A 22,561-nucleotide genomic window follows, 5' to 3' on the forward strand; every position below is an offset into this window, starting at 1 on the left:
GCAGAGGGAGTATGCAAAGCTGGGAATCAAATTAAAAAGCAGAACCGACAAGGTGGTTATCTCTGGATTACTACCTGAACCACATGCAGATGGGCATAGGGTAAATAGGATTAAAGAGATGAATGGATGACTCAGGGATTGGTGTGGGAGGAATGGGTTTGAATTTATGGGGCATTGGGACCAGTAGTGGGGCAGGTGGGACCTGTTCAGATGGGATGGTCTTAGTCTGAACCGTGCAGGGACCAGAGTCCTAGCGAATCGTATAACTAGGACTGTAGATAGGGCTTTAAAGTAATTTGGGGGCGGGGTGGGAGAGGAGAGGGGGACGGGGGGGGAGAGAGAGAGAGAGAGAAGAGGGTGCAGGGGTGGGAGAAATTACAATATCTAAAGTAAAAGAGAGAGTACGGGCGTGGGAAAATGTTGAGGATGTCCCAATAGTAAAGGGAGTAGGGGGCATGAGAAAGGTTGGTAGCGTTCCTTCGAATAGGGTACAGATAAAGGCTGGGATGAAGACACTTTACCTGAATGCACAAAACATTCGGAACAAAGTGAATGAGCTGGTGGCGCAGATCAGCACAAATGGATATGATCTGGTGGCCATTACGGAAACGTGGTTATAGGGTGACAGGGACTGGGAGCTGAATGTCCAGGGGTATCAAGTGTTTAGGAAGGATAGACGGGAGGAAAAAGGGGGTGGGGTAGCTCTGTTAATTAAGGATAATATCAGGGCAGTAGTAAGGGAAGATATAGGCTCCAAAGAGCAGAATGTGTAATCATTGTAGGTGGAGATAAGGAACAGCAAGGGGAGGAAGACGCTGGTGGGTGTGGTCTATAGGCCCCCAAATAATAACTTGGAGGTGCAGCTGGCTATAAACAAGCAAATAAATGATGCATGCAGAAATGGAGCAGCGATAATTATGGGGGATTTCAATCTGCATATTGATTAGTTGACCCAAGTCGGACACGGTGGGCTTGAGGAAGAGTTCTTGGAATGCTGCCGGGATAGTTTCCTTGAACAGCGTGTGACGAAACCAACAAGGGAGCGAGCTATCTTAGATCTGGTGTTGTGAAACGAGGCAGGAAGAATTAGGGATCTTGTTGTGAGGGATCCTCTTGGGACAAGCGATCATTGTATGGTTGAGTTCTTGATACAGATGGAGGATGAGAAGGTAGGATCCCGAACCTGTGTCCTCTGTTTGAACAGAGGGGAGCACGATAGGATGAGAGAGGAATTGGCAAATGTAGATTGGGGGCGCAGTTTGGTTGATAGGACTTCTGAGGAACAGTGGAGGATCTTTAAGGAGATCTTTTTCGGTGCTCAGCAGAAATATATCCCGGTGGTAAAGAAGGAATGTAGAAGGGATAACCAGCAGTGGTTATCGAAGGAAATAAAGGAGAGTATTAAATTAAAAGCTGATGCGTTTAGAGTGGCTAAAAGTAGTGGGTGAGTAGAAGATTGGGAGAGGTTTAAAAATCAACAAAGAATGACTAAGAAGTTGATAAAGGAAGGAAGGATAGACTATGAAGCTAAACTAGCACTAAATATAAAAAAGGACAGTAAGAGTTTTTACAAATGTATAAAGAGGAGGAGGCTGGCGAGAGTGAATGTTGGACCCTTACAGGGTGAGAGGGGGGGGATTTAGTGGCGTGAGATGAGGAAATGGAGGAGGCCTTAAGTAAGTTTTTTGCCTCGGTTTTCACGGAGGACGACGCGAATAGTTTGCCGGATATTAAAGATAGAAGGATGATAGGAGTTGAAGGGCTGAATGCGATTACTGTCACTAGAGAGGTAGTGCGCGATAGACTAACGGGACTGATGGTAGACAAGTCCCCAGGACCGGATGGAATGCATCCCAGGGCTCTGAAGGAAATGGCAGAGGTGATAGTGGATGCCTTAGTGATTATTTACCAAACTTCGCTGGATTCCGGGGCAGTGCCGGAAGATTGGAAAATGGCTAATGTTACGCCGCTGTTTAAAAAAGGTAGCAGGCAAAAGGCAGGGAATTATAGGCCGGTTAGTTTAACGTCTGTTGTTGGAAAAATGCTCGAATCCGTCATCAAAGAAGAAATAGCGAGGCACCTAGAAAAGAATGGTTTGATAGAGCAGACGCAGCACGGATTCGTTAAGGGGAAGTCGTGTTTGATGAATTTATTGGATTTCTATGAGGATGTGACTAGTGCGGTAGACAGAGGGGAACCAGTGGATGTGCTGTTTCTCGATTTCCAAAAGGTGTTTGATAAGGTGCCTCACAAAAGGTTGCTTCAGAAGGTTAGGGGGCATGGAGTTGGGGGATAAGGTGTTAGCGTAGATAGAGGATTGGTTGTCTAATAGGAGGCAGAGAGTTGGTATCAATGGGTGCTACTCTGTTTGGCGGTTGGTGACTAGTGGAGTGCCGCAGGGATTGGTGCTGGGGCCTCAGCTATTTACCATTTATATTGATGATCTGCAGGAGGGGGCTGAGTGTAGCATGACAAAATTTGCTGATGACACAAAGATGAGTGGAAAAGCAAATTGTGCTGAGGGTGTGGAAAGTCTGCAGAGGGATCTGGATAGGCTGAGCAAGTGGGTGAGGACCTGGCAGATGGAGTACAATGTTAGCAAGTGTGAGATTATCCACTTTGGCAGAAATAGTAGTAGGAGAGATTACTATTTAAAGGGCGAAAAGCTGCAGCATGCTATGGTGCAGAGGGACCTGGGGGTCCTTGTGCATGAGTCGCAAAAACCCAGTCTGCAGGCACAGGTGATCAAGAAGGCGAATGGGATGCTGGCCTTTATAGCGAGGGGGATAGAATATAAAAGCCGGGAGGTTTTGCTGCAACTGTACAGGGCACTGGTGAGGCCGCAGCTGGAGTACTGTGTGCAGTTTTGGTCACCGCACATGCGCAAGGATATTTTGGCCTTGGAAGGAGTGCAGAGGAGGTTCACTAGGCTGATACCGGAGATGAGGGGGTTAGACTATGAAGAGAGATTAAATAGACTGGGTCTGTACTCGTTGGAGTTTAGAAGGCTGAGGGGGGATCTTATAGAGATGCATAAGATAATGAAAGGGATGGATAGGGTAGAGGTACAGAGATTCTTCCCGCTCAGAAAGGACAGCAGGACTAGAGGACACAGCCTCAAGATAAGGGGGGGGCAGTTTAGAACGGAGTTGAGGAGTATCTTCTTCACTCAAAGGGTGGTAAATCTCTGGAATTCTCTGCCCATTGAAGTGGTGGAGACTACCTCGCTAAATATATTTAAGTCACGGGTAGATAGGTTTTTGACAGACAAGGGAATTAAGGGTTATGGGGAGAAAGCGGGAAAGTGGAACTGATCCACTTCAGATCAGCCATGATCTTAATGAATGGCGGGGCAGGCTCGAAGGGCTGGATGGCCTACTCCTGCTCCTATTTCTTATGTTCTTACAAATCCTCTGTCCCAAGAGATCATTTATCATTTTTAATTCCATCATGCTTGTTTATTCCACCATTTCTATTGGTATTCTGTTCACATTTCTATCATTTCTCACTTGTTAACAAAGTTGCCTAGATTTCCTCCAATCGTCCTAGCTGACTCCTCGACCTTTTGTCTGACAAAACCTTTCTCTCCGACCCCGAAAATCATAAATGCCCCCACCTATTTTCCTTATTGCCAGACAGCAAAGTTCCAGCAGACATTTTTCCTTCAGCTCACATAATTCAGTAACCAGCCCCATTACTGTCCCATGGATGTTAACTAGTAAGGCTACTTCAATCCTATAACAGAGACAAAAGTTAACACAGTAGTCCATAAGCAGCATCATACAAAGTCAGGTACAACATTAACATCTCCTAAGACTTGTAGCTCAGCACTTTATTGCTTTTTTAACCAATTGTAAATACTGATGTGACAGTTTTATAACCTATCGATCAAAACTCTCAAACTTCCTTCCTGCTGGTACTTCAGGCAGGTTGCCATATAATATGTACTCTGCAGCCTCACTCGTTCCAGCCAGTTTCATAGGAAATTCTAGAGTATTGGTTCACCAGGATGATGCCATGCCAGGAATAAAAAATCTAGTTATGAAAGTAGATGGAAGACATGGAGATGCGTGCTGAGGCAGATTTTTAAAACTATGCATGGTTTTGACAAAATGAATTTGGATTGAATATTTATTCTGGGAGTTTATGATGAGTGGAGGTGGGATTATCAATATAAAGTTATTAATAAAAAGATGAGAGGGATCAGGAGAATTTTTATTATGTTCTTAGAGAATGGAGAATTGTTACAGTTTAAAGGATAAACAGATAATCATTAAAGCAATAGGCAGTACATAGTATGGGAGGCAACTCGGACAGGATTAGTTTTAGATTGGTTCAATATTGACAGAAAGGGCGAACTAGTCCTTTTCTGCGCTCGAAAAATCAATGTATGGTTCACGACTTTACATTTCATTCAGTATCTCTCTGCCCATTTACGTAATCTACCCATGTCCCTTTTGGTTATTCACATTCTTTGCATTTACATCTACTCTAACTTGATATTACTTTCAGCAAAATTTTGCTCTCCAAATCATTTATAAAATTACACTGAAAATCATTTCAATCCGGATACCTGTGCAGCTTCACGACCAACAACTTTTACTGTGACATCTTCCCAATGGTACTACTGGGGAAGCGACGGCCTAATGGTATTACTGTTAGGTAATTAATCCAGAAACTCAGCTAATGTCCTGGGACCCTGGTTTGAATGTCGTCATGGCAGATAGTGGAAGTTTGAATTCAATAAATATCTGGAATTAAGAATCTACTGATGACCATGAAACCGACAGTTATTTCCCTAAAGGTCACTAATGTCCTTTAGGGAAGGACATCTGCCATCCTTATCTGGTCTGGCCTGCACATGACTTCACAGCAACAGCAATGTGGTTGACTTTCAACTGCCCTCAGGCAACTCGGGATGGGCAATAAATGTTGGCCAACCAGCAATGCCCATGTCCCACAAATGAATAAATAAAAACTTACTCCAATTCTACACTACCCCACACACCACTATCCCTTGCTGATTATCCTGACGCCAATTCCCAGTTTCCCTCTTTCAGCAACTTTTCCTGAAGAACAGTGCTACTCCACCTCTTCATCTTTCCAGAGACACATGGCATTCCTCATTCAGCTTTCTTAAGTTCCAGTAAGTCCTAGGATACTTGGTAGTCTTCTTTATACTCACTTTTAACTTGCATATTTTGTTTCTTGCATTCACGCATCTACATATTGGCACATATCTATATTGCTTTCTGCAATAACTTGAATCCTTCCTACTGGTGCATACAGTTATCATCTCTTTTGTTTTACATAATAACATAAGAAATAGGAGCAGGAGTAGGCCATCTAGCCCTTCGAGCCTGCCCCGCCATTCAATAAGATCATGGCTGATCTGTCGTGGCTCAGTTCCACATTCCCGCCCTCTCCCCATAACATTTAATCCCCTCTCTTATTAAAAACCCATCAACCCGCGTCTTAAAAATACTTAGCGAGGTAGCCTCCACCACTTCAACGTGCAGAGAATTCCAGAGATTCACCACCCTTTGAATGAAGAAGTTCTTCCTCAACTCCGTTCTAAACCGTCCCCCCCGCCCCCTCCCCTTTATCTTGAGGCTGTGCCCCCTAGTCCTACTGTTCTTTCTGAGTGGGAAGAGTCTCTCCACCTCTATCCTATCCATCCCATTCATCATCTTATATGTCTCAATGAGATCTCCCCTCATTCTTCTAAACTCAAACGAGTACAAGCCTAGTTTATTCAGCCTCTCCTCATAGCTCAAGCCCCTCAACTCCGGCATCAGCCTAGTGAACCTCCTCTGCACTCCCTCCAAGGCCAAAATATCCTTGCGTAAGTACGGCACCCAAAACTGCACACAGTACTCCAGCTGCGGCCTCACCAATGCCCTATACAGCCGCAGCAAGACCTCCCTACTTTTATATTCAATCCCCCTCACTATGAAGGCCAGCATCCCATTAGCCTTCCTGACCACCTGCTGCACCTGCAAGCTGGGTTTTTCTTCCTTATGTGTGATGTGCAGTTACTATAGCTCCAGCCTTTGTTTTTTGAGGAACTCAGTGATTATACACTTCATATAAGTGTATTCCTCCTATGTAGTTTGAACATCCAGGTTTGGTCATACCTTGCATGTCACGCAAGCCAGTTTTCTTAGGTTTCCCAATTGCCATCTCAATTCAAGTGTGTGGGAAAGTGTTGGGAGTTAATTATCTTTACAACAAATTCATATCAAATAATGTCTCCCCTGCCATAATCACTCCCTCACTTCCAACTCCCTTCATATATTTTCTGCTGCAATATCTCTCCACTCAACTACACTTTTTTTTTGACAAACACATTTTCCTATATGGATCTGAAACGTACAAATTACTACATCTGATTAACAGCCAATTAACTTGTAGAGTCCTTCTGCTGAAAATCCAAATAACTGTAACACTTTTTAAACTATTTAATTACAATTACACAAATATCAACATCATGCAACAACTTAAATTAGAAAGCCAGTCGGTTCTAACCCTTTTGGAAAAAAGAACAATATGTCTTATTCTTCAGAATTATTATCTAGAGCCATCTAGAATTTGCATACCATCCGAATAGAGTTTCCAGCAAATTCAATATGGCTTAATTTCAGATTGCTGAATTTGGCTAAATGAGGTGAAAAAACTTTAATTTCTTCTCAAAAATCTGATGGAGAAGTTGATTCTGGAAGCCACTTTAAACATGACCAAGGGTAGTCCCCCCCCATTTCTTATTGCTTGAATTCAGTGGATAGACAAAAACGTATTTAAGCCAATAATGCAATAGAAATTAAATAGTGCCAGAGTTTCAATGTAATTACATAGTGATTCATTATCGATATTGAATATATAGTTAGGGAAAGTTTGTAATTGTTCCAAACAAATGAAGCCATTCCATAAATGGTACCTCAAAAATTGGAAATGATTACAAAGAACATTCAAACAGAAATTTGCATTAACTCATTTGCCAGGAAATTCTAATGTGACAAATTTTGAAGTTATGCATTTGTTCAACTGTTCATTAAAGCTACTTCTCCTCTTCTCTGATTGAAAATAAGCCAGTATATCAATTCAATTAGATTAGGAAATAAGCAAAAGATGGACTGATTTGCATGCAACATCTAGTTGTATAAAATACTTTAAAAATTTATTCTGACAATAAACTTCTGATCAATTTATTGATTGCAAAGGTGGAAAAACATTCTAAAATGAATTGTTAGACTATATCTGCATTTGGCAAACTTCATAACATGGCCCATTATTTGGCTACCCAGTTGAATTAATTTCTACGTTCAGTTTTTATTATAATTAAGATGCCATTTCTCAGCCAATCTATTGCAAACATGGTACAGGTAAATCAAAAAGTGAAGCAAGTTTCCCTAAATATGAGCAAATAATGGAATCACAACACGTAACTTCTAAAAGAAAATACCAATTACATCAGGACAATATCAGCTTCACACAAGACACACTAGCCTTTCTACAAATTTCTTTGTAAACAGTGCCTAGAACCTAAGTTTTAGAAATGCAAAGGACCTTAATGAGCAGGATAGTCCCCTGCTAATATAGATAGGGACAGACTTACCAAACTTCTTTCCTTCTTTTGATGTGCCAGTCATCTTGATCTTTGCAACCTCAAAGAATTCCTTAATTTCCCTTTCATATAATCTGGAAATATAGTCTACATAGTTCTACAAAGAAAAAAGGTTACATATTCATATACTTAATACACTCTGTTCTGCTGAACACTGAAGTTATATACAGATATAAAAAAGGGGGGCAATTTTCCCATCCTGCCGCACTAATTTTTTAGCATGGCGGGCCAAGAGAATCGCATGTGGACCAATCTGCAGGATTCATGCATGCCGTTTGTTCTTCTGTTTGAGACACTCATCTGATGGTAGTGCTTCACTCTATCCATCCCCTTTATGGCTCATAAACATAATTTCCAAGAGAGTAAAAAATTGTGCGAGTGGGTTTGGCTACATTTAGATTCTTGGCATCAAGTCACACAATCTCTGGGGAGCGCCACAGTGCTTGTCACACCTGCAGGTCATGACCCCTACTTTGAAAAAGCCTGGTCTAAGAGATTTACTTCCTGCTTACTTGATCCAATTCCCACAAAACTGCTGATTATCCAATTTCCAGACTGGTTCTCATATTGGCTGGGATCATTAATGTTTTTCTCTCTTCATGTATCGTCCCTCTATCCTTTAAATCTGCCACTGTCTTCAAAACTAATACGCTATCCCAACTTTCTTTCCTATGCAAAGTCCTTCAAAATGTTGTCACCTTCCTAATTTGTGCCCATCTTTCTTGGAATTCCATGTTTGAATCCCACGAAGCAGCCTCCATTCTGCCACAGTAGCAAAATTAAAGGCCATCCAACATGGGCAGCACGGTGGCACTGTGGTTAGCACTGCTGCCTCCCAGCACCAGGGACCTGGGTTTGATTCCCGGCTTGGGTCACTGGCTGTGCAGAGTCTGCATGTTCTCCACTGTCTGTATGGGTTTCCTCTCACAATCTGAAAGACGTGCTGATTAGATACACTGGCCATGTAAAATTCTCCCTCAGTGCACCCTAACAGGTGCTGGAATATGGCGACTTGGGGATTTTCACAGTAACTTCATTGCAGTGTTAATGTAACCCTACTTGTGACACTAATGAATACATTTGAACTTAAATGCTGGCATTTGTGTCCTCACTTGCACCAAGCCCTGTCCTCCTATCACTCCTATCATTCTGACTAATCTAAAATCAGCACCTGGTTAAGCCTCAATTTTAAATTATCAGCCTTGCTATCAAATCCCTTTATTGTCTACCACCAGCTTTTCTTTGTAATTACCTCCAAATCTGCATTCATTTAATTAAAATGCTTCTTAAGCATCCTGCTTTTTATTGCTCCACTAACCATGGTCTTCATCTAATTCTTTAATCAAGCTTTTGGTCATCTGAACTACGAGGTCCTTGTATGGTCTGATGTCATAAAAAAAGCAATGCAAGGATTCCTCACATGAAAAGCTTAGTAATTTATACGCAGGTGGTTTCTACATGTAATAGTTCAAGATTTAACTACTTCTAAAAAGCAATATTGCCTGATTGCTGACAAACAAATTAATGATCTATCACAGTGTAATAAATCAGCTCATATTTTGCACTGTACTGGTGTATTATCCAGTTCAAAAATGATTGAATCAACAAATTCCACAATTTTGGCTGGTCCGACTCATTTCATCAATTATCTGAGAAACAGCCAAATGAACATTTTATATTTTCAAAATGCAAAATCAAAACAGATGGTAGTATCTATGATTCAGTGCCAGTCATCTGCTTACCTTATTCAAGCCATCATATTTTTCACGGTCAGTGTTCTTTAACCACTCCATTAGCTTGGCATATCTAAGTAGATCTCGATGGAAAGGAAGGTGTTTAGGAAGAGTCAGCTCAGCTGAGTGCTGAGCCAAGGTAGAGCTTTGATCATGACCCTAAAAGAAACACCATAAATAATCCAATGCTGCATTAAGACACTGGCAAATTCTAATCAAGTTATATCTCTAGAATTGAACTGGGTACCTATCACACTACATTATAACCTTCTGAGCCATTGGGAGAATCACGATTCATATATGAACATAATGAAAGTATATATCATTAATATAAAATCCAGAGCAGTATACTGTTAGCACCATTCTAAAAATGGCAGCAGCTGGCTTCATTTCATAAGTCATACTGATTTTTCAAATCATAAAGGACATGTAAGCAGAAATTATATTGTCCATTTTACCTGTGAAAGGATATGAAAAGACAGCTCACAATCAGCAGATGGTTGTATGTGGTTAAATAGTTCAAGTTCATATGAATTTATGGGGCATTGGCACCAGTATTGGGGTAGGTGGGACCTGTTCAGGCGGGATGGGGTTGGTCTGAACCGTGCTGGGACCAGAGCGCTGGCGAATCGAGTAAAGAGGACTGTAGACAGGGCTTTAAACTAATGGGGGGGGGGGGGGGGGGTTGTTGTGTGTGTGTGTGTGTGTGTGTGTGTGTGTGTGTGTGTGTGTGTGTGTGTGTGACATTGCGGGGTCTAAAGTTAAGGAGAGGGTACAGGTAAGGGTAGAGGCCGAGGATGTCCCAATAATAGAGGGAGTAGGGGGCGTGAGTATGGTTGGTGGCGTTACGGTGAATAGGGTCCAGGTGAAGGCTGGGATGAAGGCACTTTATCTGAATGCATGAAGCATTCGGAATAAAGTGGATGAGCTGGTGGCGCAGATCGGCACAAATGGATATGATCTGGTGGCCATTACAGAGACATGGCTGCAAGGTGACAGGGACTGGGAGCTGAATGTCCAGGGGTATCAAGTGTTTAGGAAGGATAGACGGGAGGAAAAAGGAGGGGGGGCGTAGCTCTGCTGATTAAGGATAGCATCAGGGTGGTAGCAAGGGATGATATTGGAGCCAAGGAGCAGAAAGTGGAATCGTTGTGGGTAGAGATTAGGAACAGCAAAGGGAGGAAGACGCTGGTGGGTGTCGATCTGGAGGTGGGGCGGGCTGTTAACGCGCAAATAAGTGCGGCGTGCAGGAATGGGACAGCCGTAGTTATGGGGGATTTCAATCTACATATTGAGTGGTCGACCCATGTTGGATGCGGTGGGCTCGAGGAGGAGTTCTTGGAATGCTGCCGGGATAGTTTCCTTGAACAGTGTGTGTTGGAGCCGACGAGGGAGCGAGCTATCTTGGATCTGGTGTTATGTAATGAGGCCGGTAGAATTAGGGACCTTGCAGTGAAGGATCCTCTTGGGGAGAGCGGTCATTGTATGGTGGAGTTTCTGGTGTAGATGGAGGAGGAGAAAGTGGGTTCCCGGACACGCATCCTTTGTTTGAACAGAGGGGAGTACGGTAGGATGAGAGAAGAATTGGCGAATGTGGACTGGGGGAGCGCGTTGGAAGGTAGGTCTGCTGAGGAGCAGTGGAGGATCTTTAAGGAGATCTTTCTTGGTGCTCAGCAGAAATTTATTCCGATGGTCAAAAAGGACAGTAGGAGGAGAGGTAATAAGCCGTGGATAACGAAGGAGGTGAAGGAAAGTGTTAAAGGCGGAGGCGTTTAGAGTAGCTAAGAGTAGTGGGCGAGAAGAGGATTGGGAGAGGTTTAAATGTCAACAAAGATTGACAAAGAAGTTGATGAAGAAGGGTAGGAGAAACTATGAAGCTCGGCTAGCGCTTAACATAAAAAAGGATAGCAAGAGTTTTTATAAATATATAAAAAGGAAGAGGCTGGCTAGGGTGAACGTTGGTCCCTTAGAGGATGAGAAGGGGGATTTAGTGGTAGGGGATGGGGATATGGCTAAGGTCTTGAATAACTTTTTTGTTTCTGTCTTCACGGAGGAGGACGTGAATAATTTGCCGGGTGTTAGCGATGGAAAGGTGGTAGGACTGGAGGGTCTTAATGACATTACTGTTACTAGAGAGGCGGTGCTTGACAGACTGGAGGGGCTGATTGTGGACAAGTCCCCAGGACCGGATGGAATGCATCCAAGGGTTCTGAAAGAAATGGCGGAGGTGATAGTGGATGCCTTGGTGGTTATTTTCCATCATGACTACTATCGACACCGCAAACTGCCGGATCCAAGTGGAGAGGATCTCCAAGAAGATTGCGCATATCGACACAGACATCGGTTATTTTCCAGACATCGCTGGATTCCGGGGAAGTGCCGGAAGATTGGAAAACGGCTAATGTTATGCCATTGTTTAAGAAGGGTGCCAGGCAAAAGGCGGGGAATTATAGGCCGGTTAGTTTAACGTCTGTTGTAGGTAAAATGTTAGAATCTATCATCAAGGAGGAAATAGCGAGGCATCTTGAGGGGAATTGCTTGATAGAGCAGACACAGCACGGTTTTGTTAAAGGGAAGTTGTGTCTGACAAATTTACTGGAGTTCTATGAGGATGTGTCTAGGGCGGTGGATAGAGGAGAGCCGGTGGATGTGGTCTTTCTTGATTTTCAGAAGGCGTTTGACAAGGTACCTCACAGGAGGTTATTGCAGAAGGTCAGGGGACATGGAGTTGGGGGTAGGGTGTTAGCGTGGATAGAGGATTGGTTGTCAAATAGGAGGCAGAGAGTGGGGGTCAATGGGTGCAATTCGGATTGGCGGATGGTGACTAGTGGAGTGCCCCAGGGGTCGGTGCTGGGGCCTCAGCTATTTACCATTTATATAGATGATCTGGAGGAGGGAACCGAGTGTATGGTGTCGAAATTTGCTGATGACACCAAGATTGGTGGAACGGCAAATTGTGTGGAGGGTGTGTAGAGTCTACGGAAGGATCTAGATAGGCTGGGCGAATGGGCCAGGAACTGGCAAATGGAACTTAATGTTGGCAAGTGCGAGGCGGTCCACTTTGGTAGGAATAATGGTCGGCAGGATTATTACTTACGTGGCGAAAAACTGCAGCAGGCGACGGTGCAGAGGGACCTCGGGGTCCTTGTGCACGAGTCGCAAAAATCCAGCTTGCAGGTGCAGCAGGTGGTCAGGAAGGCTAATGGGATGCTGGCCTTCATAGTGAGGGGGATTGAATATAAAAGTAGGGAGGTCTTGCTGCGGCTGTATAGGGCATTGGTGAGGCCGCAGCTGGAGTAGTGTGTGCAGTTTTGGGCGCCGTACTTACGCAAGGATATTTTGGCCTCGGAGGGAGTGCAGAGGAGGTTTACTAGGCTGATACCGGAGTTGAGGGGGTTGAGCTATGAGGAGAGGCTGAATAAACTAGACTTGTACTCATTAGAGTTTAGAAGAATGAGGGGAGATCTCATTGAGACGTATAAGATGATGAATGGGATGGATAGGATAGAGGTGGAGAGACTCTTCCCACTCAGAAAGGATAGTAGGACTGGGGGCACAGCCTCAAGATAAAGGGGAGGCGGTTTAGAACGGAGTTGAGGAGGAACTTCTTCACTCAAAGGGTGGTGAATCTCTGGAATTCTCTGCCCGTTGAAGTGGTGGAGGCTGCCTCGCTAAATATTTTTAAGATGCGGGTTGATGGGTTTTTGATAAGAGAGGGGATTAAGGGTTATGGGGAGAGGGCGGGAATGTGGAACTGAGCCATGACAGATCAGCCATGATCTTATTGAATGGCGGGGCAGGCTCGAAGGGCTAGATGGCCTACTCCTGCTCCTATTTCTTATGTTCTTAATCCAGCCATTGACGGAGATTAGTTAAAATTAGTTGAAAATATTCTGTTGCATGAAATTGCATTTAATATTTATCTTTAAACAAGCTGCATACAACTTGATTGATTACTCTCTGATAAGATCTCCCAATGACTATTGAAACACACAACCCTTTAAGCACTTGGTTATAACCCACATACACAAAATATTTTAGTACTTTGAATTGCAAATAGCGAATTAGACATGTCATTTAACAATTCACTTGTGTTCTGTAATATCTATTGGAGAAAAAAGTGCAGTATTTTTAAGCTGCACATTAAGCCTTTGAATATTTCAGTAGTAAATCATTTGATTTGATTTCTGAAACAAAATTGATTACTGTTATCATTAAAATCTGTAATTTATATTTCAGAGTGAGCACCAACGTAAAGTTTTAGAATTTACTGTGACTGATTGATTTTCCTACATTAAAAATCAATATCAACAATATGCTCAGAACCACAATCATACTGTTACAACAAAAAATGTCTACTGTTAATTAATTTCATTGATTTTTGCAGTAAATTGCATTACATTCAAGTAAAGTTTTAACACATCAAACATTTTAATGATAGTGAAAAGAAATGTCAATATAAATAAAAACTTTCTTTCAGCAAGAGGTAATGGAAGCCAATTATAGGCAGTGAATGAAATACGAAGTATTTTGAGTAGGGAGAAGATTGTTGCCCCACTTCGGAAACCAATTATGCTTCCAATGGCATCACTGCTACAAAAACACTTCAATGTTACACAGTCAACCCAGTAAAAAAATAAAGTGCCCCTGTAACTACTGTCAACATTTATGAACATCCAGTCACCATCAAAGCATCCATCCGTGTATCCTGCTAGTAACTCTCACATTCTTAAAAAGGTGAGATTGAGAATCATACTGTTCTTTATTTTGTGACAACACTTGCATTCTATCAGAGTGGGCAAATTTTTCTTCCTATCACAATATTTTTAATGTTGAAAGTGCATTTTGTAACTTAAGATAATTCATTTCCTCACTAATTTAAAATAATAATAGTTCCCGACAGCACCCTCATATTGGACATCTAATTCCGAAGCCCACCGTGTGTCTTTGACACGGCATGAAGTACTGAAGAATTTGTGAAAGGCTCCGTTTCTGCAGACCAGGCCTGCAAACTGTTTCAGTTAAACCTGGATGCAAATATTAACCAAAGTTAGGGTTGCCAAACAGGCTATCTAGCCCAAGGCCAACAATGTAATAATCAGTTTACTAGTTACAATCGTTCTCATAAAAGTTATTTTCTAAGCAAACTTTTTAAAGCATTAGACAAACAGTTTCACTAAGAAACTTGTGCAAGCCAGCCAAAGCAACAGCCATTTTCCTGCAATTTTAGAATTATACAAATTAAAATATACTTAAACTTGTAAAAAACACAATTTCGCTGGCAGGACAATGCAAATGCGACACTAGAATTCAGCGCACAATCCATGCATCATTTTTGAAGGATAAATTTAAACTTCTTTCCAAATATGCTATAGACAGTTTTTTTTTTAAAAAGAGATTCTCTGATTAAATCAAAAATATCCAAAAAAACCCAGTAAACTATGTAACAATGTAGCTATATCTTTAGCATTACCGGTTTAAAGGACTAAAGTATTGTACTTACCAGTAACATAATGGTGATTATAATTAGGAAAGGGGATCTGTACACAAGTTTCTTTGAAACTGTTAGGTAGTGAAGGATTAGGAGAAATCATTTTGCGTAGAATTCCTATGATGATATCACTAAGACCCCAATCCAGTGAGATTACAAACAGGACAATGTGATTTGTACAGCAGTCTTTTTTTTCAGTATATGTAATGTGAGTTCTACACAAAACTTCTGCTAGTTTGGAATAATAATTCTGAAGTATAAAACAGTATTTCAGAGAAAACAAGGGAGACACTGAGAATCTATTTTAACGTATCTGAACCCAAATGTTAACCATTTTTTCCTCTTTGATAGAGGAGCTTTGATAGAATAAGACAAATTGTTTGCACTGACAGGCAAGATCAGTAACCAGAAGGCACAGAAATTAGACAATTGGCCAAAGATGCAGCAGGAAGATGAAGAGAAATTCATTTACTTAGCAAGTTTTTAATATCTGGAACAAATAATCTGAAGTGGTGATAGAAGCAGATTAAATAACTTTCAGAAGGGAATTTGATGTACATTTGAAAAAGAAAAATGTGTATGGCTATATGCATGGTAAAAAAGCAGGGATTTAATTTGAGACCAGTTCCAAAGGTCTAGCAAAGATATGATGGATCAAATAGCCTTCTTCTGTGCAGTCTGAATCTGTGAGTTATAGACAACATAACGTGGACTTGGCTGCAGTGGTTCAAGAAGGCAGCTCACCACCATTGTCTCAAGGGCGATTAGGGATGGGCAGTAAACACTGGTCTAACCACATCCCGTGAACAAATAGATAAATAGAAAATAAATAAAAAATAAGTTATTTTCCGTATTTTCTATCTTTATCATTGGTAAGTGTACAGATCTCCATTATAATACAGAAGAATAGTGCAACAGTTTAATTAAATCAATTTCACTGAACATGATTTTGCATCAGAGAAACTCAATAGGAATGTGTTTACAAAAAGATGCACTAGTCAACTATGATATCAACATGGTCCTGCTGTGATTTCATTCAATAAAAAAGTTAAAACAAACAAAAGAACAACATACTTGAATTCAAACTTTACAAAGGAAAGGTAAAGTAATATCTGGGTCTATGATGACTTAAATCATAAACCCTGGGATAAGGTTAGAAAACAGTTCTTCAGTGTGCTAGGCAGGCATCAGCCATTATGAAGCTTTACAATAATAGACATAATATTTTGAGGAATGCAGTGGTATTATAATTTTTACTTTATACAACGAGAGCATGATGTCTGATTTTCAAAATCTTGAATATTTTACAGTATTTTTCAAGGACAAACTATTAACAGTAAAACACAGTTCAAAACACTGCATTTAGTACTCAAAGGTTTAAAAGCCTGACAAGCAGCTAGAGCTGAAATTGTACTCCATGCTCAGCGTACTCACATAAACTGAGTGGTAGGAGGCTCTGCGATAGTGCAGGGTGAGAGTCTGAGTAAACTGATTAAAAACAAAGACATGAAATGAAAGTGTGACGCAAGAAAAGAAGAATTAATTTAGAAATTTACCAGCATTGAGATACTGACAATGGAAAATCTATGGGAGCCTGTAGAAAAAAAAAATCTTCAAACAAGTTATCAGGTTGCAACAAAATCACGGGGATAAGGATTCTCATAACTCCTACAGTTGACAGAACAAAGTACTAGAGACTGCCTCGTATGGTTGGTAAAATGCCATGAGCCAAGAGACTCTACTTGGAGCATAATGCAAACCAGTTGAATATATGCGTCTATCCCAATACAAATAGATATACACACATACAGAATTCTATTTTGCACTTGGATTGGTTCATTTTGCTAATGTTCTTTATGCAATTTAATTTCATACTGTCTATTGCTATCATGCTCACTGTTCACAGCATCACATGAAAGATAAAAGTGTTGCTTAATACTGCAACTCTCATTTGTCTCAAAGAAAATGATACCAGCATGCAAAATCACTCAACTGTAATTTACAGCATGTCACTCAATAACTGATAGTTCAGTTCTGCCCTAAATGTTTTAGTACAAAATGGTTTGGCTTTCCCACTTCATCTTTGAAACAAATTTTGTACTAATCAAATGTAACACCCATCCAACCAACAGGAAGCAGGGACAATATGCCAGGACATTGATGCTTATAACGTCAATTAAAAACTACACAGACGCTAGTAAATGCTGCCACTGAAGCAAGCCTGGAACTTCTGCATTTGTCCAATTATAAAGGCAGATCATGTAAAAGTCAGGCCAAGCAGACATGAGAATATTACAAATTGTTAAAAACTGTACTCTCTTTTAAAAATAAAGATTGTTGAACTTTTAAAAATGACGCAGATCACCTAAACTTTTGAATTGCAAATTGGCCTAGCTCAGGAAGTTTCTAAAAGTGTATTATAATGACCACAGCCTTGTGGAATGTCATGCCTACCATGTGGTTAGTGGCTTTTGCTACCAAATAAACCTGTTGGGCTTTAACCTGGTGTCATGAGGCTTCTTACTGTGTTTACCCCATCCAACACCGGCATCTCCACATCATGACACCAACCATTGTTAGGATTCACCCCAAAACAGCAAAAATAATAATAAAACCTCAGCTGTCCTGTCTCCAGAACTGCCAGGTAACATAGGGGAACTATCAAGACTGACTGTGAACATAAAGTGCCAAGAACTCTTACCTGCCTCCATTTTGTATGTCATTTGTTTTGAGCATGGTGAACAGACTCTTGATTGTTTTCTATCATGTATCAAAGGCCAGTCATCCCATGATTGAAATTACTTCATTTCTGAAAGCCTTTTTATTATAAATTCTGCTTGCTTGCAGAAAACACAGCACTGCAGAATGCAAAAGTAACAGCACTGCAGAAATCTGGCTCTAATATCTAGCCTTTTTACTAAGCCACAAGGTCTCCTCAAAACCTGTTTCCTAAGGTTCCTAAATTCACCTGGAAAAGAAAACTGATCCTCTGGCTGCCTCTCTCAACTTGCTGCACATCTCTTATTCCAAAGCAAACTCCACAAAATCCTGTTTTCAGTCATCTTCCTGAATTTTAATGCCTAAGTGAAAGAACTCATCTCACTAGACTCTAATATTCACATCAACTGGTATGTTTTAACATTCATAGAAGTGAATCTCCTTTCTCTTACTGTATTTTTCTGTATGTGCATGCATGCGCTTAGTGGTGACAAACTTTTCTGGGAGGGTGTGGGTGAACAAATAATCCTGGTTTAACAATCCAGAAGAGTGGGCTGCTAGTGGCTTTGTAAATAAAATGATTGCATATAAACAGGTTTTGAGAAAATGCAACTTAAGAGTGATCAAAATTAAACTACACTGATTACAAACAGACAGATGGATAGAAGATTAAGGAGTTCAGTGTCTCTCCCTCTTTCCTGCCCAAAACATAAGAAATGGAAAGGGATCAGATAAATGAGGGAGTGATTCAATGGAAAACTTGGGAGACGCAAAATTGTTAAATTTTAAAAAATCATCTTGGGTTACATCTTGTAGCAGTTCAAGAGGCAGCCCACTACAACAAGGGGAAATTAGGGATGGGTAATCACTGCTGGCCTAGCCAACAACACTAATATCTAGTGAATGAATTAAAAACAAAATAATCAACAGTTGTTCCAAATAGCTGACGGCTAATAGTCACATCAGAATGATACATCCTGTCCATAATGACTAATTGCTCTTTTTTTCCGGAGATCGTGGCATGTTGGCTTCCATTTTCAAAATCAGCCTTGAGCCACGTTGGCCACAAGGTCTCTTACCAGATGGATGTTGAAAGGTCTTATTTGAATACAAGTTTGGTGTCTTCTCTATAAATTCCTCACTTGATTATCCTAACTTTCTATACCTCAGCAAACTACTTTTAAGATGAATTTACACCATACAACCAAGCTTGGAAGTAAGACAGGTCATTTTTATACACAAAATGTTTTTATTGATTTCAATAAGTCAGTGAAAAGAGCAAAGTTAGATACAAGAACTTAAGTGGCAACAAGTTCAGGTTGAACAACCTAAAATTAGATGAAGATTCATTATTTAACATACCTGCTGGACGAAGACATTATTAAGATGGTTGGCAAGTCTCCTGGCAAATTGCTCCCGAAGATCTTTGAATTGCTGTTGCTGCTGCTGCACTGCTTGAAGCTCATCATGTCCTAGAATAATTCATCAGTAAATTAAGATAATATTTGAAAAATGTTTGAATGATCACCACTTGCAAATGGATTTTTATTTAAGGATGCTTAATTTTTCACAAATTTTGTTGGAACATTAAGCTAGCAACATGAACAATTTACTGTTCTTTTTATGGTCGTCCCGCAAAAGGACAGGATTAGCCTTTTAAGGTGTCATGTACTGAACCACCTCTTGCTTTTTTTCTTTAATTCAGTCACAGTAAAGTTCAAACAAGCTGCATTCAGAATCATGTCCTCAACCTTATTCAATACAAAGGTGACATGTACACGTATTTAATGCTTATAAAGTCTATTGATAAGCCACATATTACAAAGGAAAATGACCAGCAGCTCCTTTTGAAGCTGGCCAACTATATATTTCAAATGTATTCAATTAGCTTGGACTGTTCAAATATTGAAACTATTAAAATCAGCATGAAATTTCTGAAGGGATAAGCTGACCTGTGCAGTTTTCATTGCTGTAAATGTTATCAGAAAAGAACTACATACATATTGAAGTATAAAATTGTAGTTTAGAATTTAAATTTATTTATTAGTTTTCTTATTGAAAAAGCCAGGTGCATGAAACTTGCGCAAGCTCCCTGAAAAACGTGTCTCATTCTTCTGTAATTTTTTATAAATAATTTAAGTTATCTTTTTCAAAAGGTGTATGCAGCTATTATGGAGTTTATTTCTATTACTCCTTATGTTAGAGCACTCTGTATTCTGAAATCCTGTATGCTCTTGTTTGTCCCCACATCTGTAACCTTCTACATAAGTGTAAGTTGCTGAGCAGTAATTCTGAGAACCATAAAACCGTTCTGTCATTTATCCTGAGATGAAAGTCACCATTATATGAAACTGGTATGTAAAATCCAACACTGTACTCATTTCAGGCTGCTCACAGTCGCATCATTCATGAACCAATTTTCTGAATATGTGTTTGAACATTTTTCTAACATCTGTGAAACAGGTAACTGCTATAATAGTGTATCACTGGCATTACTTATTCAAATTGGTTAACTACAAATGACACAATCACAATTCCTAATTAATCAGTCCTTTGAAAATAAAAGAATGAAGCAAGAAGAACTAGGATCCACTTCAAGGACACTTGATTAGATGCTGAAACAGGTTACGTTAATTTATACTTGCCAAGACCAGGCACAGAGGCTAGAAAAATTCCTTGCAAGTTGGGATAATTGGGGACATGGAGGGAGTTACCTCACCTCAGAGTTCCCATTAAATACCCACAAATGTTATGGTTCACATGACCCTGTTTACCTGAACACATCAGAGATCAGGCGCCACAATAATTTGTCAAGAATCAACTGTTTTTGTGAAGACGGTTGCAACATTCTTTGACAGCTTTATTGAGCAAGAAAAAAAACAGGTGGAAGAATCAGGAACCAAGCTATGCTTTGTAGACTGAGAAGCACCAGACTGAGTAAGGTAACCAGAACATTGTTAGGTCGCTCCATTAAAGGATGTTAGAGACCAGTTGATCTTCATAGATAGAAGTTTGACAACAGGCTAGTACTAGCTCTGCATGGGAAACTTTAAAGAATTTAAGTACTATCCCTTTTTGTCATGTGCGTTAGGTAAAATTAATAAGTATTTTTGATTTAGCTGACCATGTCACATTAGAGCGTGAACCAGCACATACAAAGGAAACAGCTAACAGCAGGGCATTCAGCCCCGTGACCATGCTCTGCTCTTTAGTTATACAGGTAGTAGTAGAAGCAATTCAATTTTGGCGTTTAAAAAGCATTTAGATAGTCGCATGGGTATAGAGAGATATGGGCCAAATGCAGGCAACTGGGATTAGCTTAGGGGTTTAACAAAAAAAGGGTGGCATGGACAAGTTGTGCTGAAGGGTCTGTTTCCATGCTGCAAACTTCTGTGACTCTATATCATGATTGATCTTCTACCTCACCCCATTTTCCTGCACTGTCCCTGCATCCCTTGATGACTTTACTATCCAGAAATCAATTAATCACTATCTTGAACATATTCGCTGACTGAGCCTCCACAGCCCTCTGGAGTAGAATATTCTAGAGATTCACCACCTTGTATATGAAGAAATTCCTCTTCCTTTCAGTCCTAAATGTCCTACCTCTTATTTTGAGATCAAGTACCCTGGTTGTAGAACCCCCAGTGAAAAGTCTGACAACACCAGGTTTTAGTCCAACCTATTTATTTGATAATATACTCACTAGCTTTCGGAACACTGTTCCTTCGTCAGGTGAGTGGGGAGTTCTGATCAGCCAGGGAAAACATCCTTCCTGCAGCTACCTTGTTGGGCATGGTAAGATTTTTTTATGCTTCAATGAGAACATTTCTCCTTCTTTCAAATGCAAGAAAATACAGGCCCAATCACTCCTGAGAGGACAATCCCACCATCCTTAGAATTAGTCTGGTAACCCTTTATTGATCAGGGTGCACTTGATGGCACACGCAAAGATATTAGGTATTTTGAAGTTCTATTTAAAGCAACTTGTTTGCACTGAATATTACAGGTTTTAATATTATCTCAGATTAAACTTCATTGGGTCCATGATTAGGCAGAAAATCTATAGAAATCTATAGAAAGAATAGATGCATAATGCCAAAAACACTTCTTTTTCTATGCTTTTCAACGTAATGCAATAAAATGTGAAGTATTGGTGGATGATCATTTATATATTAAGAAAATTAAGTAGGTATATTATCAAACTTTAGTCATAATACCTGGTCGAAGGGCTACATTCATACATTGCAGAAGAGCTTCCGCGGCATTGGTACATGCTTCAATTCCTTTAGAAGAAGAAAGATCCCCATCCGTAAGGGCTTTAATATGGCCTTTGGATAAGTCCAGATAATTCTGCAAAATAAGGGTGTGTACAGTGTACATTCCATTGCACATTGAATCTCACAAAGGAATATAATGCATGAATTAGATACAGCGCTAGATTATAGAGGGTGCCATAACACCACTGAGTAAGGTAACTCACTCATAGCTAAAAAATGTAAAAATTTAATGCCGAGCCCGCCCAGGTGAGGAACAGCTACCCGGCTGTCATTCAATGGTCAACTGGCCGTTAACAGACTGGAGGTAAGATTTCTGCCTCATAGGGAGCTTTTGGCCAATTTGATAGCTAGTAGGTCTGTAGTCCCAACAGCATCAGCTGTGAGCAATGACCACAGCTGATATTAAATGCAGTCCCCAATTGAGATATTGTTGGAGCCAGACATCAAGATGAGTTGAGAGGGGTGTGGGTGGGATGAGACCTTTAATCGGTTATTAATTGGCTAGTTAAAGACCTCAGCAGGTTCAAGGGTAGGTGGGCCACCCAATGTCTCAACCATTCCCTGTAAAATTTGAGACAGATCAGGGATGGGCAATAGGGCAGCGGTGGCCATGGGTGCTGTATTTCATGAACACGGATTTTATGAGAACATCCCCACCATCAGACATGACAGTGGGTATGTGTAAAATTCTGCCTCAATTTTTTTGTTTTATTTT

At 40.6% G+C, this 22,561-nt stretch overlaps 1 protein-coding gene across 10 annotated transcripts in view; it reads right to left on the minus strand.

Moving 5' to 3' along the window:
* The window catches only part of exoc1 (exocyst complex component 1), an 89,367-nt gene that overhangs the window by 33,782 nt on the left and 33,024 nt on the right, over nucleotides 1-22,561 (minus strand). For 5 of the 10 annotated variants that reach the window (XM_080187385.1, XM_080187367.1, XM_080187349.1 and 2 more), the window contains 5 exons: nucleotides 21,787-21,919; nucleotides 18,929-19,038; nucleotides 16,283-16,336; nucleotides 9,367-9,516; nucleotides 7,616-7,721 (listed from right to left, as the gene is read on the minus strand). In XM_080187385.1, the coding sequence (XP_080043511.1) occupies nucleotides 7,616-7,721; nucleotides 9,367-9,516; nucleotides 16,283-16,336; nucleotides 18,929-19,038; nucleotides 21,787-21,919 (553 nt within the window). The remainder of the gene's footprint in view (nucleotides 1-7,615; nucleotides 7,722-9,366; nucleotides 9,517-16,282; nucleotides 16,337-18,928; nucleotides 19,039-21,786; nucleotides 21,920-22,561) is intronic. The other 5 variants (XM_080187420.1, XM_080187402.1, XM_080187411.1 and 2 more) reach the window with 1 other exon arrangement.

Source organism: Carcharhinus amblyrhynchos, chromosome 1, assembly GCF_965287045.1.
Source record: "Carcharhinus amblyrhynchos chromosome 1, sCarAmb.v2.hapA, whole genome shotgun sequence".
Taxonomy (NCBI): domain Eukaryota; kingdom Metazoa; phylum Chordata; class Chondrichthyes; order Carcharhiniformes; family Carcharhinidae; genus Carcharhinus; species Carcharhinus amblyrhynchos.